Below are 17,053 nucleotides of genomic sequence, written 5' to 3'. Positions count from 1 at the left end.
TTGTCTTTGTAATTTTTAGCATACACGTCCTACCTTTATGTGTATGCACTCAAAGGTGAACACAAATTTTAATCACATTTAAATACTTTTTTTTAATTGTATCAAATACAAACACATTCTGCTCTGAATTAGGCAAACAATAATATTTCTATACATTTCGCGTCTCCGCGCAGTCCTATTTGATACATCATCCGTTTCCGAGGTTAGATTGGAATTTTCCTACAGCACCTAAAGTAACTAAACACCGGATATGACCGCATCACAACGCGACGCAATCTCTAGCGTCTCTAGGTGTATGACAACAGAGACGTAACGATCATAGGGCTGGAAGAAGTGCGTTATCTGGGCTAGCTCTGATTTCGACGTTCACATGGAGGTGTAGGCTGAATTTGCAAACCGAGGTAAACGTCTCAGATGAGGGTTTTCTTTCTCGTGCGATAATAAACATTATTATGGGATGCCGCTAAATTACTCAATCGTTAATTGTGTATTTGGAGGCTAGAAGTAAGTAACGCCGCTCTGTTTGTAACTGTGTACACCTATCCTGCGCTGTTAAATGATTATTGATTCCACTGCATTGTCTGGAAGCTGATGTGCAGAGATGATCGATCGTTTCATTTAGCGAAATTACCTGTACTACTGCACATGCAGGTATATTTGATTTAGACATGTCACCAGGCAGAATACAATTCTTATGCTTTAAATGTCGAAGCTCGCATAGCGTGAACAATCTGCCTGATGTTTGGGAAGCTGACGACCGGCTGCTGATCTCTTCCCAGTCAGCGCTGTGGAATGGTGGGACTCCTGCATCAGCAGTAAAGATGCACAGCCGTCTGCAGGAGTTGAAAAAGGAAGAGGAGACGCTCCTCAAAATCAAAGTCATGTTACAAGACCAGCTGAACAGGTTGAAGGTGAATTGAAGACCTCACGCGTTGGCCTTTGTGTCTGTATTCACCTGTGTTTAATAAGTCTCTGTTTCAGTTTGAAGAAGGGGCCTTGAAATCTATCATTAATGCCCAAACAGAAGAAGGAGCCTCTCAACATTCATCCCCTGAAACGGAGGTAAATAGCATGAGGGGGGACAACCCTGTTAGATCCTCATCCATAATTTTTTTAAAAAAGGCTGGAGCATCAATAAAATCTGCATGCATCCATGGTTTTCAGAAAGTCTTTCTCCCAGTCACAAAATACGGCATCGATAAACAGAAAGCTTCCAACATATTTGTTTCAAATTCTATTTACCGGTTCGATAACAATAAATACATCAAATACGTTTCACTAAGGCTTCATTGTGTGTCTGCAGCTCGGAGTTCATCGTTCTGGGATTGAGTCAAAAACATCAAATCATTTTTCATTGTTTCAGGTTCACATTAACCTCGATGACGAGAGCGAGATCAACCGAACCAAACTCCTCCTGAATGCCGCGATAGATTGTGACATGGAGCAGGAAGAGGATGAGGAGGAAGATGATGATGAAGAAGAAGATGACAATGAGTTTGAGTTCGTGCCCGAGGAGGAGGAAGAGGAGGAGGAGGAGGATGACAACAATTACTGAGAACCACGGACGTGAATGGACTGTTTACTTGTTTTTGTAGGACGTTTAAATTATTTGGGTGGAGTGAGTACAGGTTAGGGTGTCATGGTGGGTGGAGCCAATACCGCCCTCTCTTTTGCCTAGTTTAAGGCTTGTCATCCTTGTTGTTAGAATTCATGTAATACATTTTGAGACAAATGTCTCACTGAAATGTAGTAACAGTGTTATTAGGTGCTCACAGCTTACTAGACATATTACGTGTTTACAAGAATTGGTATTGGACTGTATGGCTGGGCCATATGAGCAGATAGTGTGTATGCATTATGGAATGATAAACTAAAGCACAAAATAAAATGGTTTGCGTACAGATCACTTTGACTGGCTTGTATCCACAACGTGCACGAATACCAGCATGTTTCCCAGCATTGCTTTTCATCTGGACTGAATCTGGACTCGTGGCCAGTGAGACGATGAATGCTTTTACGGTTTCAGACATTTAAGTGGACGGCGGGCCCCCCTCCTGGGCCACACGCGTCACATTGTCCCATCGTGACCCGGTCAAACGGGTAATGCAGTGCAAACACTTTCCACTGACGAACACATTCAGCATTTTCTAAACAGCTGAAACAATGCAGCAGGTGTCACAATCAGGCCAGCTTTCACACTGACAGGGGGAGCGCTCTGGAGAAGGGTGGGAGACGTACAATAGAGGCTGCACCAGCAGATAGCTACAGCTGTCCACGGGTTTCTGCCGTTCCAGGAGAGCCCCCCGCTCGCCCGGGGACTTCGGCACCGAACGCTCACCTGCTGCCAATGAATGCTTCGTAAGGTTCACGGGTAGGATGGTCTCATTCAGCACATTTGCCTTTGGGAAGCTTTAAATGGGGGATTCAGAACTCACACTTGTGATTTGATAAATTATTTGATGAAGGAATACTAAAACACACATTCTTAAATCGAATAGAAAATGGGGGGGGGGGGGGGGGGATGTGTTGTAATTCTTATCCATAATTACAGAAATATGTATGTATATGTATATCTCCTGATTAAAAGTTATCCCAGTGCAATATTTACAATGTCATAGTTTTTGTATGCAAATGAGACACATCCACACGTACTGCATGCTTATTGAACTACCTGACTTGTGATAGTTTGTTGCTCCTGAATGACTGGATCATTGTTTACAAGGATGTTTCATTCTTCTCTGAAAGCTCTCAAATCTTTTTCAGCATGATATCCCTGTAAATACTGAATTGTGAGCTTGTGAGCGTTCTCATATTCACATCCAGTCTCTGTGGGATCCTCCACTGTCATAGCGCACACTCTATCTACACATATCAACCTCTGTGACATTAACTTTGCTTACACAGGTGAATTCAGTTTGCATGGGATCTGCCTGCCTCAGCGGGATGAGCCCACACTCCATTGAGTTTCAAAGGGGGAATTAGTGTCTGCATTATGGATGCAGGACCCCTGCAAGCCACCACATGGGATATGTTCAGCCTGGTGACAGCGTATTGTGGCTTAATTGAGATTTTGATGTCATTAATGTGCATCTATTAAGAGAGGTGGGCTGGAATAATGATATAATAAGAGGTTTGCTCCAGAGCAGACATGAACTCTTGTCTCTGTGCAGATCTGTGAAGCAGAACCCAACAGTGATTTACCCACTGGGGGCCAGGAGGACCATGCTTCCCCGCTGCTCCTTCACCGTGTGCCATGTGCTTGTGTTGGTGCTGTGTCTGTCTTCGGCTGAGGACTTCGACTGGACAAAGAACGAACACAGCACCTTCTATTATGGCACTTTTCCAGCTGGTAAACAAGTGTTGTTGTTGTTGTTGTTTGTTGTTTGTTCCTCAACAGGAAAGATGAATGTCAGTTACTGGTGTTATGCTCATTAGGATTTTCGTGGGGTGCGGGCAGTTCCGCCTATCAGACAGAAGGAGCCTGGGACAAAGATGGAAAAGGACTGAGCATCTGGGATGTGTTCAGCCATAAGAAAGGCAAAATCCAACGAAACGAAACTGCCGATTCCTCTTGTGAGGGCTACTACAAAGTCAAGGTGGGCCAATCAGGCATGATGGGTCTGAGATATATGAAGTGAACGTGGGGGGGAAATTGAAATATTCCACATGTGTGTTTGCTCTACAGGATGATGTGTCCTTGATAAAGGAGCTGAAGCTTAACCACTATCGCTTCTCCATATCGTGGCCTCGACTCATCCCCACTGGCATAAAGAGTGAGTCATTCCAGCCTTGTGCGGGTCAACCAGCATATGTGGTTTCAATTGTTAATGGCTAAAGCTTTGGTGTCGCATCTGCAGCCGACCACATAAATGAAAAGGGAATGCAGTACTACGATGAGCTGATCAACCACCTTCTGGAGAACAAGATCACGCCTGTCGTTACGCTTTATCACTGGGATCTTCCACAGGTCGGTGCACAGCACTCCAAGAATCCCTGATTTCATTTGTTTTGTTTTGTTTCCCCTGCTTTGCGGCACTTTGTTACTCCACTGTTTGCTTCTCTAGGTCTTACAAGAGAAATATGGCGGATGGCAGAATATAAGCATGGTCAATCATTTCAACGAATTTGCCAACCTGTGTTTTGAAAGATTTGGGAATCGGGTCAAGTACTGGATCACTTTCAACAATCCATGGGTGGGCTTTGCAGTCGCAAAAAATGTTTTTCAATCATCACAAAGTCTAATTATTTGACTAATTCTCTGTAATCCGTGCGTCAGTCTGTAGCAGTTGAGGGCTATGAGACCGGGGAGCACGCTCCTGGACTGAGGCTGAGAGGAACAGGAGCCTACAGAGCTGCCCATCACATCATCAAGGTAGGAAAATAAAGATGCACATGATCAAAGTGCTGTTTCTAATCGTGGCATATTTTTCATAGGCCCATGCCAAAGTTTGGCACAGTTACGATACACAGTGGAGGAGGAAACAAAAAGGTAAACCTTGTTTTTCACTCAGTATTTGGCCCCCCGCCCTTACCCTCTGTCTGAATGTTGCGAGCCGCCGTTCACGCCCGCAGGTCTGGTTGGCATCTCTCTGTCTGGAGACTGGGGCGAGCCTGTGGACATCAGCAACCAGAAAGACATCGAAGCAGCTGAGAGATATGTCCAGTTCTACCTGGGCTGGTTTGCCACGCCCATCTTTCACGGAGACTACCCTCAAGTGATGAAAGACTTCATTGGTGAGATCAATTGTAAACAGTTTAGCTGGAAGTATTACGTTTTCATTTGGGGTTGGGGGGGGGGCTTGTAACTGTGTGATCAGGAAGGAAGAGCGTCCAACAGGGCCTCGGGATGTCTCGCCTGCCCTCGTTTTCCCCCCAAGAGAAGAGCTACATCAAGGGGACCTGTGACTTCCTGGGCATCGGCCATTTCACTACGCGCTACATCACCCAAAAGAACAATCCGTCTGGGCGCAGCAGCAGCAGCTACTTCAACGACCGTGACCTGGCTGAGCTGGTGGACCCGCGGTGGCCTGACCCTGGATCTGAGTGGCTCTATTCCGTGCCCTGGGGTTTCAGACGTCTGCTCAATTTTGTCAAGGTGATTTATACAGCTTGAGATGTGGAACAGGCTTGTTGGTGCTGCGCCTCACATGGTCCCAGCACGCTGCAAGTAAGGTCAATGACATTAAGACGAGGTATTGTGTTGATCTGTTCCCCATCCAGACTCAGTACGGAAACCCAATGGTTTATGTGACTGAGAACGGCGTCTCAGAGAAGATGCTGTGCACAGAGCTGTGCGATGAATGGAGGATACAGTATTATAAAGGCTACATCAACGAGATGCTAAAAGGTGAACGAGCTCATGTAATCGTACCCCTGAATTTTACAAGTAAATCTATTTGAAGTCTAATCCAACGGTCTGATCTACGTGACGTTAGCCATCAAAGATGGAGTCAATGTGAAGGGCTACACTGCATGGTCCCTCCTGGACAAGTTTGAGTGGGATGAAGGCTACTCTGAGAGGTTCGGCTTGTACTACGTGGACTTCAGGAGCAGAGACAAGGCTCGTTATCCCAAAGCTTCTGTTCAGTTTTATAAACGCATCATCAGCGCCAATGGATTCCCAAATCAGAGAGAGGTGAGAGACACATGGCGGTCCCAGATAAGCGTCTTCTGTTATTCTGTCATTGTTAGAATAGAAACCATTCATTCCAATGCAAACCACCACAGGTCGAGATCTGGAGGAGGAGGGCTGTGGAGATGTGCTCTTCCAGCAACCAGCTCCTAGCTGCAGGTCAGTTCATTTAGAACATCCTGGGTCATTATTGAAGGGGGGGGGGGTAAACAAAGAGTCTGACCGAAAGGTCAAAAACATTCCACATAATTTGAAATCCAGAATTATAATTTGACTTGAATGTGCTGCTTTATGCACCTCAGAAAGCTCCTGAACAAATCTTTTCGTAAGATTGATGGATATATTTAAAACAGCTAAGAAATTCTGACAGAATATCTTCTTTGTTTGCCCTCCAGCTAGAAGAAAGCCCAAGGAAAGTGCAGAAGTGCCAAAGGTTTGGCCAGTGCATGATGAGGTTTAGAATTTAAGGGTATTTGTCTTGGATTAACGTGACTTTTTGGTTTTGCTTTGCATTTTATGTTTTTAAATGAGTTTAACAGAATGAATCCTCTGCAGTTTAACACTAACTTGTGTTCAACGATTTCTTTATTTATGATGTCCTAGTGTGCTTAAATCTAATTCCCAACGAAGCCGCATTTGGCTGAAACTCTGAAAACATAAAGCTCGTCTGTGACCGAGGGTGATTTCACAAAGCAGGATAATAAATTTACCCAGAGGACCTGTCTACAATTTATCTGACTTGGATTTAGAAAGTATAACTTCACCATGAGGGAACATGAGCTGGCTGCTGTACAAATACTGCTTTCTGAAATATTCTCAACTAACTGCATGCAGTTCTCAAAGGGTTAAAGTGCTATTAATCAACCCTGAGTACTTTCTCTTTTTTCATTAGAGGAACAGCGGAGTACTGCTGCCAATATTCTAAGACTTATACATGGTAAGGAATCACTCCTGCTCACTATAAATTGGATAACATGTGATTCAGGGGGAGAGTATTAACCCTTTGAGTGCTGTGCTTACTCGCTTCACAAACGGCATCTGATCTAAGCTATAACGCGAGTGAGTTGTTAATGTTCTTGTGCTTTGCAGACCCTTTGACCAGCCACATGGAGATGGTAACAGAGATTGTCGTCCCCACTGTGTGCACGCTCTCTATATTACTCAGTGCCGTCTTCCTTATGTTCCTCCTGCGAAGGCGGAACTAGAAAGGACCTCTTCTAGCATCGGCACACATGCGTGACATAAACACAAAACCTTATTGTACGTACATCTCTTCTGCAGGAGATCATGTGTGGACATTAGTTCATTATTTGGACTGAATTTTATGAGAACAAGTGGTTCAACGCCATTAAAGAGTTTGGTACCGGACACTCAAACAGCGTGGATAGCTTTGCATCATGTTGGATTTTACACTGCTGCGGTGAATATTATCATTACAAACAACACTTTTGACTCTATTGTGGGTTTGTATTTTCATTTAATTGGTAGTTTGGCAAAAGGGCTTACAAAATAGCTTGCATTTGCGATAAAGAAGAAGGAGATACAACGACTGGGATCGGAAGAACGCAAGTAAGGAACCCAGAACAAACATAGCCAACACTTTGTGATGCAATGTAAGGCCGTTTGGCACTCCCACTTCAAAACATGTTAATAGCTTTTAAGAGAACCAAAAATGACAATAAACACTTTGGTTGTTCACTTGTGTTTCGTGTGAGCTCAAGCAAAGACGACGAAGCTGCAGCACACCACGGTGGAGAAGAAGGCAGTATCTTCACTGTCTTCATTCACCGTTTCATGTGGGCACTCTAAAGGAAGGACAGTTAAAGAAAAGCAGGGTTATTGTCTATCGGAGCCGTGTGGCTTCTATTAGATTTAAAGTTGTGCATTGTGAGATCACCTGTCTCAAAGCTGACATGATCAACTAATGGTCTGTCGCTGAGCTGCAAGGAAGTCCTGACCTCCCGAGGGCCGTGGCCACTGGACGCCTCAACCCCCCACTCCATTGGTTGCTCCCTGTGGAGCATGCAAACATGAGGGTTGAGAGGAAATCTCCCTGTAAATCTTCTCAGTTGGTACATAAGTGTGGTCTGATCCCAAAAGAACAGTGTAAAGCTCATAACGCTACATTTCGCACCGCAGAAGAGGTGAAAGCCAATCACAAATCTCAAATGGGTGAAGCAAATTACTGTTTAGTTGCAACGTGAATGAACTAAAAGACAAACATCTAAAATCGCATTCATTCATTCTTGTGATGTAATGAAGAAGTTAAATGTACAAAGCCCTGTGATTCCTACTTCTGGTAGAAACGGCTGATCAACGCAGGCTTAATGTGCAGTTTGAATTCATGCTCCTCGTCGTATGGATGTGTTTTGTAGTGCTGCAAACAGGATCTATAAAAAATGTAAAGTCTACTTTAGTGCCGTCTTCTGGGAAGTACATTGCGCATGCTCATCAGATCACATCGTTGTCATCATCACAGGAAATGAGCAAAACTGCTTTACTGTGTGAGGAGGAAGAGACGGTCATAAGGCAAAGCCAGGAAAGTACTGCAAGTCAAAACTATTTCCAGCAGATGGTGCAGTTTTCTGAGACGGGTTACTTGCTCCTGCAGATCAACCTCGGCGCTCAGATAATAACACTGCGGAGAGACACGTTCAGATTCAGAATATCTTGCAGCTGCTTCAATGTAGTTGTTACCAAAATATTCACGAGCCTTACCAAGTGGTTTAGAGTCGTCAGTTCTTGACCTGGAAGAAAAATGACCAGTGAGAAACAGTCGAATATGAAAGCAGAATTTCACTGCATGCAATGCGCACCGAGATTAAATATTACATGATTTAAAATGAGAATCCAGAGGTTACCAATGAGGTAGTTAATGTAGTCCTTCCTCATCTTGTCCAGACCCATCTCCAGTAGCATGAGAACGGGCTTGACACCCGTGAGAGACACACGATCGATCTGCTGGTGGTAGGACTGCAGGATGAGCTTGCTGAGGGAGCTGCTACTGTCTCTGTGAATCTAAAGGAAGTTCAAATTAAACCCACGATAACCCTTAAGCATTTCTTGGTCCAAAATAAAAATGTTGACAGAAATCACCACATACCCAGGGTTTAATGTCGCCGTATCTCAGAGCTTCAGTGACCAGTTTCAAGCAGTCTCCTAGTTCTTGGTATGAAGTCACACCTGCAGTGTTAAACAAGGAGGAGGGAAATGATTGTCACTTTCAGTCGGTAATTGCTTCAACAAATAAATCCAGGTTCCCCCAACAAAGAAAATGACATACTCTTCCTCATCCGAACCCACAGCTGTTCCACGAAATCCAAATCGCCTCGTTCCAAGAGTGACTTGAAAATGGGGGTGTCTATCTCAGACTTCAGCTTTGTGGTCTTCGATAAGAGTTGAAGAAGATGGTCACCATATTTATTCAGAAATATATATTGAATTTTAAAAATCCATTCTTGTAAAGGGATGATCAATTTTAAAATGACAGTACCTCAGCTGGTTTTGCAGCCTGGTCCTGCAGTGTCTTTGTAGTGATTTGAAGCTCTGGAAGAATAAAGAAAGAAAAGAGTCCGATTAACATGCAATAAATCAAAGTGACTTCACGTTGATTTAACAAATCAGATACCTTCTAGGAAGGCCTTGGTCAGATTTACAGCTGATTCGCTTTCCAAATGTTCAATCCATTCTGTTTCACCAGTTCTCAAACCGTCAGCAAGAGTCTAAAAATCACACAAAACTGTTCAGATGTAGTTCTTTACTTGTAAATTGATGCTCATGGTCATTCGTTTCAAATTACTCTGGGCTACAAACCTGAAGAAACACGAGCTCTCTGTACGTGTCGAACATTTGGCTGCTCGTGTGCCCACTGGCATGTTTGATATTCTGCATGTGAAATAAGGATAAACAAAGCAAATACATTTGCATAAAAAAAATTAAGCATTTACGGGAGAGAAGGTTGGAATGAACATTACTGGTACCAGTGTTGCTGCCGAGGACAGAGGGGGGGCCTCAAGGATACTCTCCACATGGTTCCATTTGAAATCCGCAGTAATGCTACTCTGTGACTCAATCACTGTGTTTTCAACAATAGTGGAGCCAAACAAGTTGAACCTGGCATTGCCATTGATCACCATCTGGAAGCATTGGCAAATAAATGAATATTAAAACTCACGCTGACTTACAAGGCAATTTACACACACTCACTGCAGATGGGTGACACCTTCTCTTGTGCTCTTGTTTAAGCTCATCCAAGGTCATAAGAGCTCTTCTGTCCACAGTTGAGCCTGACAAATTATGAGTTTGAATAAGACAAATATTAGAATAATCAGAATAAGACAGGAGTTCATAAAACTGCTATGTTGCACTTGAGCAATACCTTTACAGGTGACAGAGTATAATTTGATCCCAGATATACTATTGTCCATGGAGACTGTTTCAGCTCCAAGCCAGGTTGTTCCAGCTGGATCGGACATGTCACATCGCACCCACAGGGGGTGCAGGGCACGAATGTTGTCCACAGGTGACACATTAGCATTTTGAGATAAAGTGTACAAAGACAAAAGCTGCCTAGAAAAAGAGAGACATTTTGACTGTCATGTAAAGGAAATTTGCCACACAGTTTGTACCAGCCAGCCAGCAAAAGCTTCATTTCCGTGTAGTGTTAAACCTCGAAGCATTGGTCACCTTGCTTTCCTGACACTGAGCGGCTGTGGACCCAATTCTACGTGGAATGCAATGTCAGCATCAGCATCGGCTCCATCATCACTGCAGTTTGATGTTTCCATCCTTTCTTTATTATCAGGTTCACATCTATTTGGAACCTTGAGAAATAAACAAGTGTAAAAATAACTAATGGCAAGAATTTATAGAATTTATTTAGACATAATGGGAAAAAACATATCTAGTTATCTTACTGTCCCTTGTTTTTACAGGCGAGAGGGGTATACAGATTCTTATTTAAGCTATTAAACACTGATCCATCCCATACCTGCATTAACTTGTCAAAAGAAAGCAGTGTTATCTATCACAAGGACCTTTTATAAAGAATAATTTGAACGCATTTAGCAGGTAACAGTCACATCATTTACTCACAGCTTTTTCACACACAAAGATAGGCCGGCTGTTACAGAACACATCCAGCACAGGTGTCCTGTTATCACTGATTTTTGATACTTGAATGTCCTCCTGAAACAGACATCAGTATTTCTATAATGTAAACAGGTAAACAACAGGCGATACTCATTTAGAAAGGTGTTACAATTGCAATCATAAGAATTGAATTACCTCATACATAATGCATGGTTCTGTTCGTTCTTGAAGAGACCTTGGACCAAACGAAACAATACAAATAGATCAATAATAATGATTACCCTCATTTTAACAGGACTCATTCTGTCATTCATAGCGACCAAATGAGATGAAGGTTAAGAATTTAAGTTTAAAACTCACCGTAGAATATTATAAAGCTCCCTAGAGCTAGATAATACCTTTGATCCCATTTTTACAAGGAAACGTGGTTGTACAGATATGCCAAAGTTTAGACCGCTCCTATCGACGTTTGACAGTCGCGCTCTTTTACCGGTAGTGACATCATAAGGTCATAGGTCATCACCTTAACTTCAAATGCCATATATTTATGAAAATGATGCTATAATGAAGAAATTATAGAATAAAACAAAACTAAATGATAATTTGAGTAAAGAATATTGACAACAAATTTATTTGGCGCACACTTTCCTCATGCGCCCACATGGCATAAAAAATAGTCCCAGTTTCAGGATCAAATTCTATATATTTTTTTATAAATCATGAGAATATGAATTTAAATTGTGTAATTTGTTTTCTCTTTATTAATAAAGAAATATAATGTGCATGGTTGTGAGAGGTAAGTAAGTCAACGTCGAAACATTCTGGCGACGGAAGTGAAATTCGTAAAGCGGATGCATAAACCATTCGAGGCGACTCACCAACTTCCTTTTTACTGTGGCCGCCATAGCGTGTGGAGCGTGGATCCCGGCGAGCCGTAAAATAATCTGCAAACATGGTGAGAAATTGCCTACATTCTCTTTATTAGCGGTCTTTATTATATAGTCTGTTTATACTATAATAATTACCGCACGAACAAAACCGTAGTTTCGGTATAGGGAAATATTACGTAAAAGATTTACATGGCGTAGCCGGAAAGCACCGACCAGTGAGCTAACACGAGCAGCCATTTTGTGCGAAGGGCTCAGTGGTTTAGCCAGCGAACACGTGTGACTCCAGTATTCGGTGCTACGTGGAAAGGAGCGCTTTCGTGTGTCGCTTGTTTGTGATGTGTATTAAGTTCCATTTAGGAACAACGCTGACTGCAAGTCTCTTCCCGAGGCGGCGTCACTGCTGTCCGTAACGATTAGACTAAAAGATTTCACGATGTCTTGCTAAGGCGCATTAGCCGAATCAAGCTAAACGAAACAGCTGATTTTTATTACAACTATTTACGTAAATGATTCTAACTATAGCTATAGGTCTGTCTTCGTAGATCTTTATTTTAATCCTCGTTTCTGTTGCTCTTAACTGATGCACCACCAGGTGGCTGGATTTATTCACCCTGTGCATTTAAAAATAAGCAGTTCTCATCACTGATATTTCAGTGTGCATTACTGGTCTGCCTGATGATGATTGTTTTTATTTGCCATCCTAGGCCTGTGCCCGGCCCTTGATCTCGGTGTATTCCGAGAAAGGCGAATCTGCAGGCAAGAATGTTGTCATGCCTGCTGTGTTCAAGGCTCCAATCCGCCCTGATGTTGTCAATTTTGTTCACACCAACATGCGCAAGAACAACCGCCAGCCTTACGCGGTCAGTGAATTGGCAGGTGAGTGCCTGTGCCCGCCTTCAACCGAGAAGTTCTCGGTGGTCTCGGTTCATCCGTGCGATGGAGCTGGAGCCAGCATTCAGGAATTGTGAGTACTCCATAATTGAATCCTAGAACTGTGCTAATCTCAGGTCACCAGACCAGCGCAGAGTCCTGGGGTACCGGAAGAGCTGTGGCCCGTATCCCGCGCGTGAGGGGTGGCGGTACCCACCGTTCTGGCCAAGGTGCTTTTGGAAATGTATCCTTTTCATGATACTAAAGGCTTAAATATTGTTTCATCCTTTCCACAATGTGTTTAAGGACGATCTGAGCTGTGACTTGCGCTGATGGTGTAATTTGCGTCAGACTCTGTGACCAGTGGCGGTATGCCTGCCGTCTTATGCTGGTGCAGACGCTTGATGAACAATCGAGTCTGAGCGAGTGTTGGGCATTCCTCTGTCGATGGCTTCTGGCGTTGTCGAACCGCCTTGACTCGGACGTAGATGTGCCGTGGAGGTCGGATGTTTGCCCCCACCAAAACCTGGCGCCGCTGGCATCGCAGGATCAATACAACCCAGAAGCGCTACGCAATCTGCTCTGCGCTGGCTGCCTCCGCCATTCCTGCACTTGTGATGTCTAAAGGTAAACGGTCGAAAGCTCTACATTTTGTGGATAAATCTTTATTGACATGAAGTCGCTTATTTTATTTTTTAAATAGTACTTTGAATAATTTATTTGCAATGATGGTGTAATTTGCGTCTGATCCCGTGAACAGTGACGGTTGCCTGCTGTCTTAAAGCTGTTGCGGATAATTGATGTGTATTCGATTCTGAGCAAACTGGTAAACCTTTGACGGTCACAAGTGTTATTTATGGGCATCGTTTGCTGAGTTGATATTCATTTGTCAGGACACCGTATTGAGGAAATCCCTGAGGTGCCACTGGTGGTCGAAGACAAAGTCGAGGGCTATAAAAAGACCAAGGAGGCAGTGCTCCTGCTGAAAAAGCTGAAGGCTTGGAATGACATCAAGAAAGTAAGTCTTTCATGTTCATGCGCAATGAATGGATATTTTAAAAGTAATGTGTTGATAAAAAATAAATCGGTCATGAAAGGGAAACATGAAATTAAAGGTAGTTTAGAATTGTATTAAATCATCGCTGAATTGTTTGGCATGCATCTGATATTTAATAAGAGGGGTTCATTAGTTTGTAAACTACACCGATGAGGTATAATGTGTATTCCTGATTTCATGTAATGATATTAAACAAAGTTGTTGCTGTCAGGTCTACGCTTCTCAACGCATGCGCGCTGGTAAGGGTAAGATGAGGAATCGCAGGCGCATCCAACGCAAAGGACCGTGCATCATCTACAACCAAGATGGTGGTGTCACCAAAGCCTTCAGAAATATCCCAGGTGTGGCACCAGTTTAAATTCATTCCTCGGGTAAAAGGATTTTCAGACATTTAGTCACTGATATTTAAATTTGTGCAATTCACATAGTCAGTATTTAAATGCATTAAGACAAAGTGTCCTTATGACCCAGCTCTGTATATTCATGCAGGTGTATGAATAGGAACAACACAACTCAAACGTGTATCTGACAGTATTTTTCTATATTATTCAGGCATCACTCTGCAGAATGTGAACAAGCTGAACCTCCTGAGGCTCGCCCCCGGCGGACACATTGGACGCTTCTGCATCTGGACGGAAGGTGCTTTCCGCAAACTGGACGAGCTGTACGGAACCTGGCGTAAACCATCCTCTCTGAAGGTTGGCTACAAGTGAGTGACGGAGCAGCGGCACTGCAGAACTAGTTCTGAACACTAGACAGTGATGAGCTTCCACTTCATGGTCCGTGTTTTTGAATCCTGTGATATTCAAAGAAGTTCTGAGATTGGAAAAAATAAAACCATAAATAAACAGGTGATGATCAATGTGTTTAAATGTTCTCGTGGGGTTTTGTTGTAGCCTGCCCATGCACAAGATGACCAACACAGACCTGAGCAGGATCCTGAAGAGCGAGGAGATTCAGAAAGCACTTCGTACACCTAAGTAAGTGCCTTTCAGTTCTTTGAGATTTGTTTGGGCTCACTAGCTGTGATGATGTTCCACTTCAGGTCCGTGTTTCTGAATCCTGATAATAATGGAAGTTCTGAGTGATGCGATGTCGATAACAAACTTGCAGCTCATCAAGTCCATGTTTTTAAGACGGCTGTATTTTCTTTGCAGCAAGAAGATCAACCGCAAAGTACTGAAGAAGAATCCACTGAAGAACCTGAGGATAATGCTCAAACTGAACCCTTACGCCAAGACAGCAAGACGTCAAGCCATCCTGAAGCATGACCCCAAGGTAAGGACATGAATCGTGTGAGCTGGAAGCAGTTTTACACTAAATTGTTGGTGAGCTTAAACACTTACAATCTCTCCACAGATCAAGGCAAAGATGCTGAAGCCCAAAAAGAAGCCCAAGAAGGCAGCGCCTGCCAAGCCCGCAGCATAAACCTGAATCTTTCACACACTGGACTTCAGTGATAAATAAATCTGTTGATTCAAATCAGTGAGCAAGAGCAGTTTAATTCACAAGACTTGATTTCACGGGAGCTTACAGATGTAATTTGTTTGCGTTGTATGAACACAGGGTCAACTTAAATACCGAGCAGCATTTATCACTAATAATTTGGTAATTAGAAAAGATGCTGACTTATCAGGCAGACCTGCAGCATAGCAGGGGCAATTGCACAATATATTAACTTCACTTGGTGCAGCGGTTTGTGCTATAAATACAACCGTTGATGGCACAGCTGTAAAAATCTTGGCGTCAGTATAAACGTTAAAAATCGGGCCACTGGAGGATCTGAGGTTGGCGGCGGAACAAGGCCTCACATTGAGGACCCGTGGGGGGGTGTCCAGGCTGATTCAGTCCGATTGTGCTGCACAGCCAGCCGGCAAAGTCGACCTGTTCTGCTTCAGACAGTTTGATAGAGGAATGCACCTGAAGAACAGGAAAGTTGTTCAATGAGACGGAGAAGAGTTGAGAACACTTCAAATTCACGCTTGCCATCAGTTGTTTTAGGTCTGCCCTTTCTGCAGGGGTTTTGATCAAACTGCAGGGGAGAGTAGAGTAGAATCCAGTGCACTGAAACACCAGTAGGTGGTGCAATTCAAAGATAAAAATAAGAAATTCGCATACCATTCATTTACAAAGTCGTGAAATTCAGATCCAAATAAGGCAGGGAGGTTCGGCGGTGGCTGAAAACGAGAGGCCAAGGAGGCGGTGCTCCGGCTGAAAAGGCTGAAGGCCCGGAATGACATCAAGAAGGTAAGTCTTTCAAGTTAACTCTGCACATGGAACGCAGAGGACCGTGCATCATCTACAACCAAGATGCTGGTGTCACCAAAGCCTTCAGAAATATCCCAGGTGTGGTACCGGTTCAAAGTCATTCCTCAGTTTATTTTTTTTATCAGATATTTCGTCACTTATATTTAAATTTGTGCAATTCACAGTCAGTATTATAATGCATTAAGACACAAAGTGTCCTTATGACCCAGCTCTGTATATTCTTGCAGGTGTATGTGAACATGAACAACACAACTCAGACGTGTATCTGACAGTATTTTTCTATATTATTAAGGCATCGCTCTGCAGAATGTGAACAAGCTGAACCTCCTGAGGCTCGCCCCCGGCGGACACATTGGACGCTTCTGCATCTGGACAGAAGGTGCTTTCCGCAAACTGGACGAGCTGTACGGAACCTGGCGTAAACCATCCTCTCTGAAGGTTGGCTACAAGTGAGTGACGGGGCAGCGGCACTGCAGAACTAGTTCTGAACACTAGACAGTGATGAGCTTCCACCTCATGGTCCGTGTTTTTGAATCCTGTGATATTCAAAGAAGTTCTGAGATTGGAAAAAATAAAACCATAAATAAACAGGTGATGATCAATGTGTTTAAATGTTCTCGTGGGGTTTTGTTGTAGCCTGCCCATGCACAAGATGACCAACACAGACCTGAGCAGGATCCTGAAGAGCGAGGAGATTCAGAAAGCACTTCGTACACCTAAGTAAGTGCCTTTCAGTTCTTTGAGATTTGTTTGGGCTCACTAGCTGTGATGATGTTCCACTTCAGGTCCGTGTTTCTGAATCCTGATAATAATGGAAGTTCTGAGTGATGCGATGTCGATAACAAACTTGCAGCTCATCAAGTCCATGTTTTTAAGACGGCTGTATTTTCTTTGCAGCAAGAAGATCAACCGCAAAGTACTGAAGAAGAATCCACTGAAGAACCTGAGGATAATGCTCAAACTGAACCCTTACGCCAAGACAGCAAGACGTCAAGCCATCCTGAAGCATGACCCCAAGGTAAGGACATGAATCGTGTGAGCTGGAAGCAGTTTTACACTAAATTGTTGGTGAGCTTAAACACTTATGATCTCTCCACAGATCAAGGCAAAGATGCTGAAGCCCAAAAAGAAGCCCAAGAAGGCAGCGCCGGCCAAGCCCGCAGCATAAACCTGGATCTTTCACAGACTGGACTTCAGTGATAAATAAATCTGTTGATTCAAATCAGTGAGCAAGAGCAGTTTAAT

The 17,053-nt window shown here is 43.5% G+C and overlaps 5 protein-coding genes and 6 non-coding genes across 11 annotated transcripts; 10 read left to right on the top strand and 1 right to left on the bottom strand.

Annotated features, from left to right (window-relative positions):
* Positions 1 to 269: 269 nt before the first annotated feature.
* Positions 270 to 1,900, top strand: snapc5 (small nuclear RNA activating complex, polypeptide 5). The gene is made up of 4 exons (XM_068739044.1): positions 270 to 401; positions 780 to 911; positions 982 to 1,062; positions 1,364 to 1,900. The coding sequence occupies exons 2-4, from the start codon at positions 822 to 824 to the stop codon at positions 1,553 to 1,555; spliced, it is 363 nt and encodes a 120-aa protein (XP_068595145.1). The 5' UTR covers positions 270 to 401; positions 780 to 821; the 3' UTR covers positions 1,556 to 1,900.
* Positions 1,901 to 3,219: 1,319 nt separating this feature from the next.
* lctlb (lactase-like b) lies at positions 3,220 to 6,837 on the top strand. The gene is made up of 14 exons (XM_068739043.1): positions 3,220 to 3,349; positions 3,436 to 3,596; positions 3,686 to 3,773; positions 3,858 to 3,967; positions 4,065 to 4,193; positions 4,277 to 4,372; positions 4,435 to 4,489; positions 4,573 to 4,734; positions 4,818 to 5,095; positions 5,221 to 5,347; positions 5,436 to 5,635; positions 5,728 to 5,791; positions 6,525 to 6,569; positions 6,722 to 6,837. Exons 1-14 carry the CDS (start codon positions 3,223 to 3,225, stop codon positions 6,835 to 6,837), a joined length of 1,758 nt encoding a protein of 585 aa, XP_068595144.1. The 5' UTR covers positions 3,220 to 3,222.
* A 454-nt stretch (positions 6,838 to 7,291) lies between these two features.
* Positions 7,292 to 11,133, bottom strand: zwilch (zwilch kinetochore protein). The gene is made up of 18 exons (XM_068739680.1): positions 11,084 to 11,133; positions 10,919 to 10,958; positions 10,727 to 10,819; positions 10,319 to 10,455; positions 10,011 to 10,201; positions 9,839 to 9,918; positions 9,613 to 9,768; positions 9,446 to 9,517; positions 9,261 to 9,354; positions 9,126 to 9,178; positions 8,916 to 9,018; positions 8,736 to 8,815; positions 8,494 to 8,650; positions 8,351 to 8,379; positions 8,134 to 8,270; positions 7,927 to 8,022; positions 7,530 to 7,645; positions 7,292 to 7,437 (listed from the first exon to the last, which is right to left on the bottom strand). The coding sequence occupies exons 1-18, from the start codon at positions 11,131 to 11,133 to the stop codon at positions 7,349 to 7,351; spliced, it is 1,773 nt and encodes a 590-aa protein (XP_068595781.1). The 3' UTR covers positions 7,292 to 7,348.
* A 482-nt stretch (positions 11,134 to 11,615) lies between these two features.
* LOC137893681 (large ribosomal subunit protein uL4B) lies at positions 11,616 to 15,022 on the top strand. The gene is made up of 10 exons (XM_068739105.1): positions 11,616 to 11,678; positions 12,318 to 12,489; positions 12,621 to 12,727; positions 12,972 to 13,110; positions 13,377 to 13,501; positions 13,752 to 13,881; positions 14,093 to 14,249; positions 14,437 to 14,520; positions 14,698 to 14,818; positions 14,900 to 15,022. The coding sequence occupies exons 1-10, from the start codon at positions 11,676 to 11,678 to the stop codon at positions 14,966 to 14,968; spliced, it is 1,107 nt and encodes a 368-aa protein (XP_068595206.1). The 5' UTR covers positions 11,616 to 11,675; the 3' UTR covers positions 14,969 to 15,022.
* On the top strand, positions 12,809 to 12,908 carry LOC137894524 (small nucleolar RNA SNORD16). The gene has a single exon (XR_011105512.1). It is a non-coding gene; the product is annotated as a small nucleolar RNA SNORD16 (small nucleolar RNA).
* On the top strand, positions 13,205 to 13,304 carry LOC137894522 (small nucleolar RNA SNORD16). Its single transcript, XR_011105511.1, has one exon. It is a non-coding gene; the product is annotated as a small nucleolar RNA SNORD16 (small nucleolar RNA).
* Positions 14,294 to 14,364, top strand: LOC137894517 (small nucleolar RNA SNORD18). The gene has a single exon (XR_011105506.1). It is a non-coding gene; the product is annotated as a small nucleolar RNA SNORD18 (small nucleolar RNA).
* On the top strand, positions 14,561 to 14,628 carry LOC137894521 (small nucleolar RNA SNORD18). Its single transcript, XR_011105510.1, has one exon. It is a non-coding gene; the product is annotated as a small nucleolar RNA SNORD18 (small nucleolar RNA).
* Positions 15,023 to 15,813: 791 nt separating the features above from the next.
* LOC137893682 (large ribosomal subunit protein uL4-like) lies at positions 15,814 to 17,028 on the top strand. Its single transcript, XM_068739106.1, has 5 exons — positions 15,814 to 15,886; positions 16,101 to 16,257; positions 16,445 to 16,528; positions 16,706 to 16,826; positions 16,908 to 17,028. The coding sequence occupies exons 1-5, from the start codon at positions 15,814 to 15,816 to the stop codon at positions 16,974 to 16,976; spliced, it is 504 nt and encodes a 167-aa protein (XP_068595207.1). The 3' UTR covers positions 16,977 to 17,028.
* LOC137894518 (small nucleolar RNA SNORD18) lies at positions 16,302 to 16,372 on the top strand. The gene has a single exon (XR_011105507.1). It is a non-coding gene; the product is annotated as a small nucleolar RNA SNORD18 (small nucleolar RNA).
* LOC137894520 (small nucleolar RNA SNORD18) lies at positions 16,569 to 16,636 on the top strand. The gene has a single exon (XR_011105509.1). It is a non-coding gene; the product is annotated as a small nucleolar RNA SNORD18 (small nucleolar RNA).
* Positions 17,029 to 17,053: the final 25 nt, after the last annotated feature.

This window comes from Brachionichthys hirsutus, chromosome 5, assembly GCF_040956055.1.
Source record: "Brachionichthys hirsutus isolate HB-005 chromosome 5, CSIRO-AGI_Bhir_v1, whole genome shotgun sequence".
In the NCBI taxonomy this organism is placed as follows: domain Eukaryota; kingdom Metazoa; phylum Chordata; class Actinopteri; order Lophiiformes; family Brachionichthyidae; genus Brachionichthys; species Brachionichthys hirsutus.
This window is presented reverse-complemented; position numbering and strand designations above follow the sequence as displayed.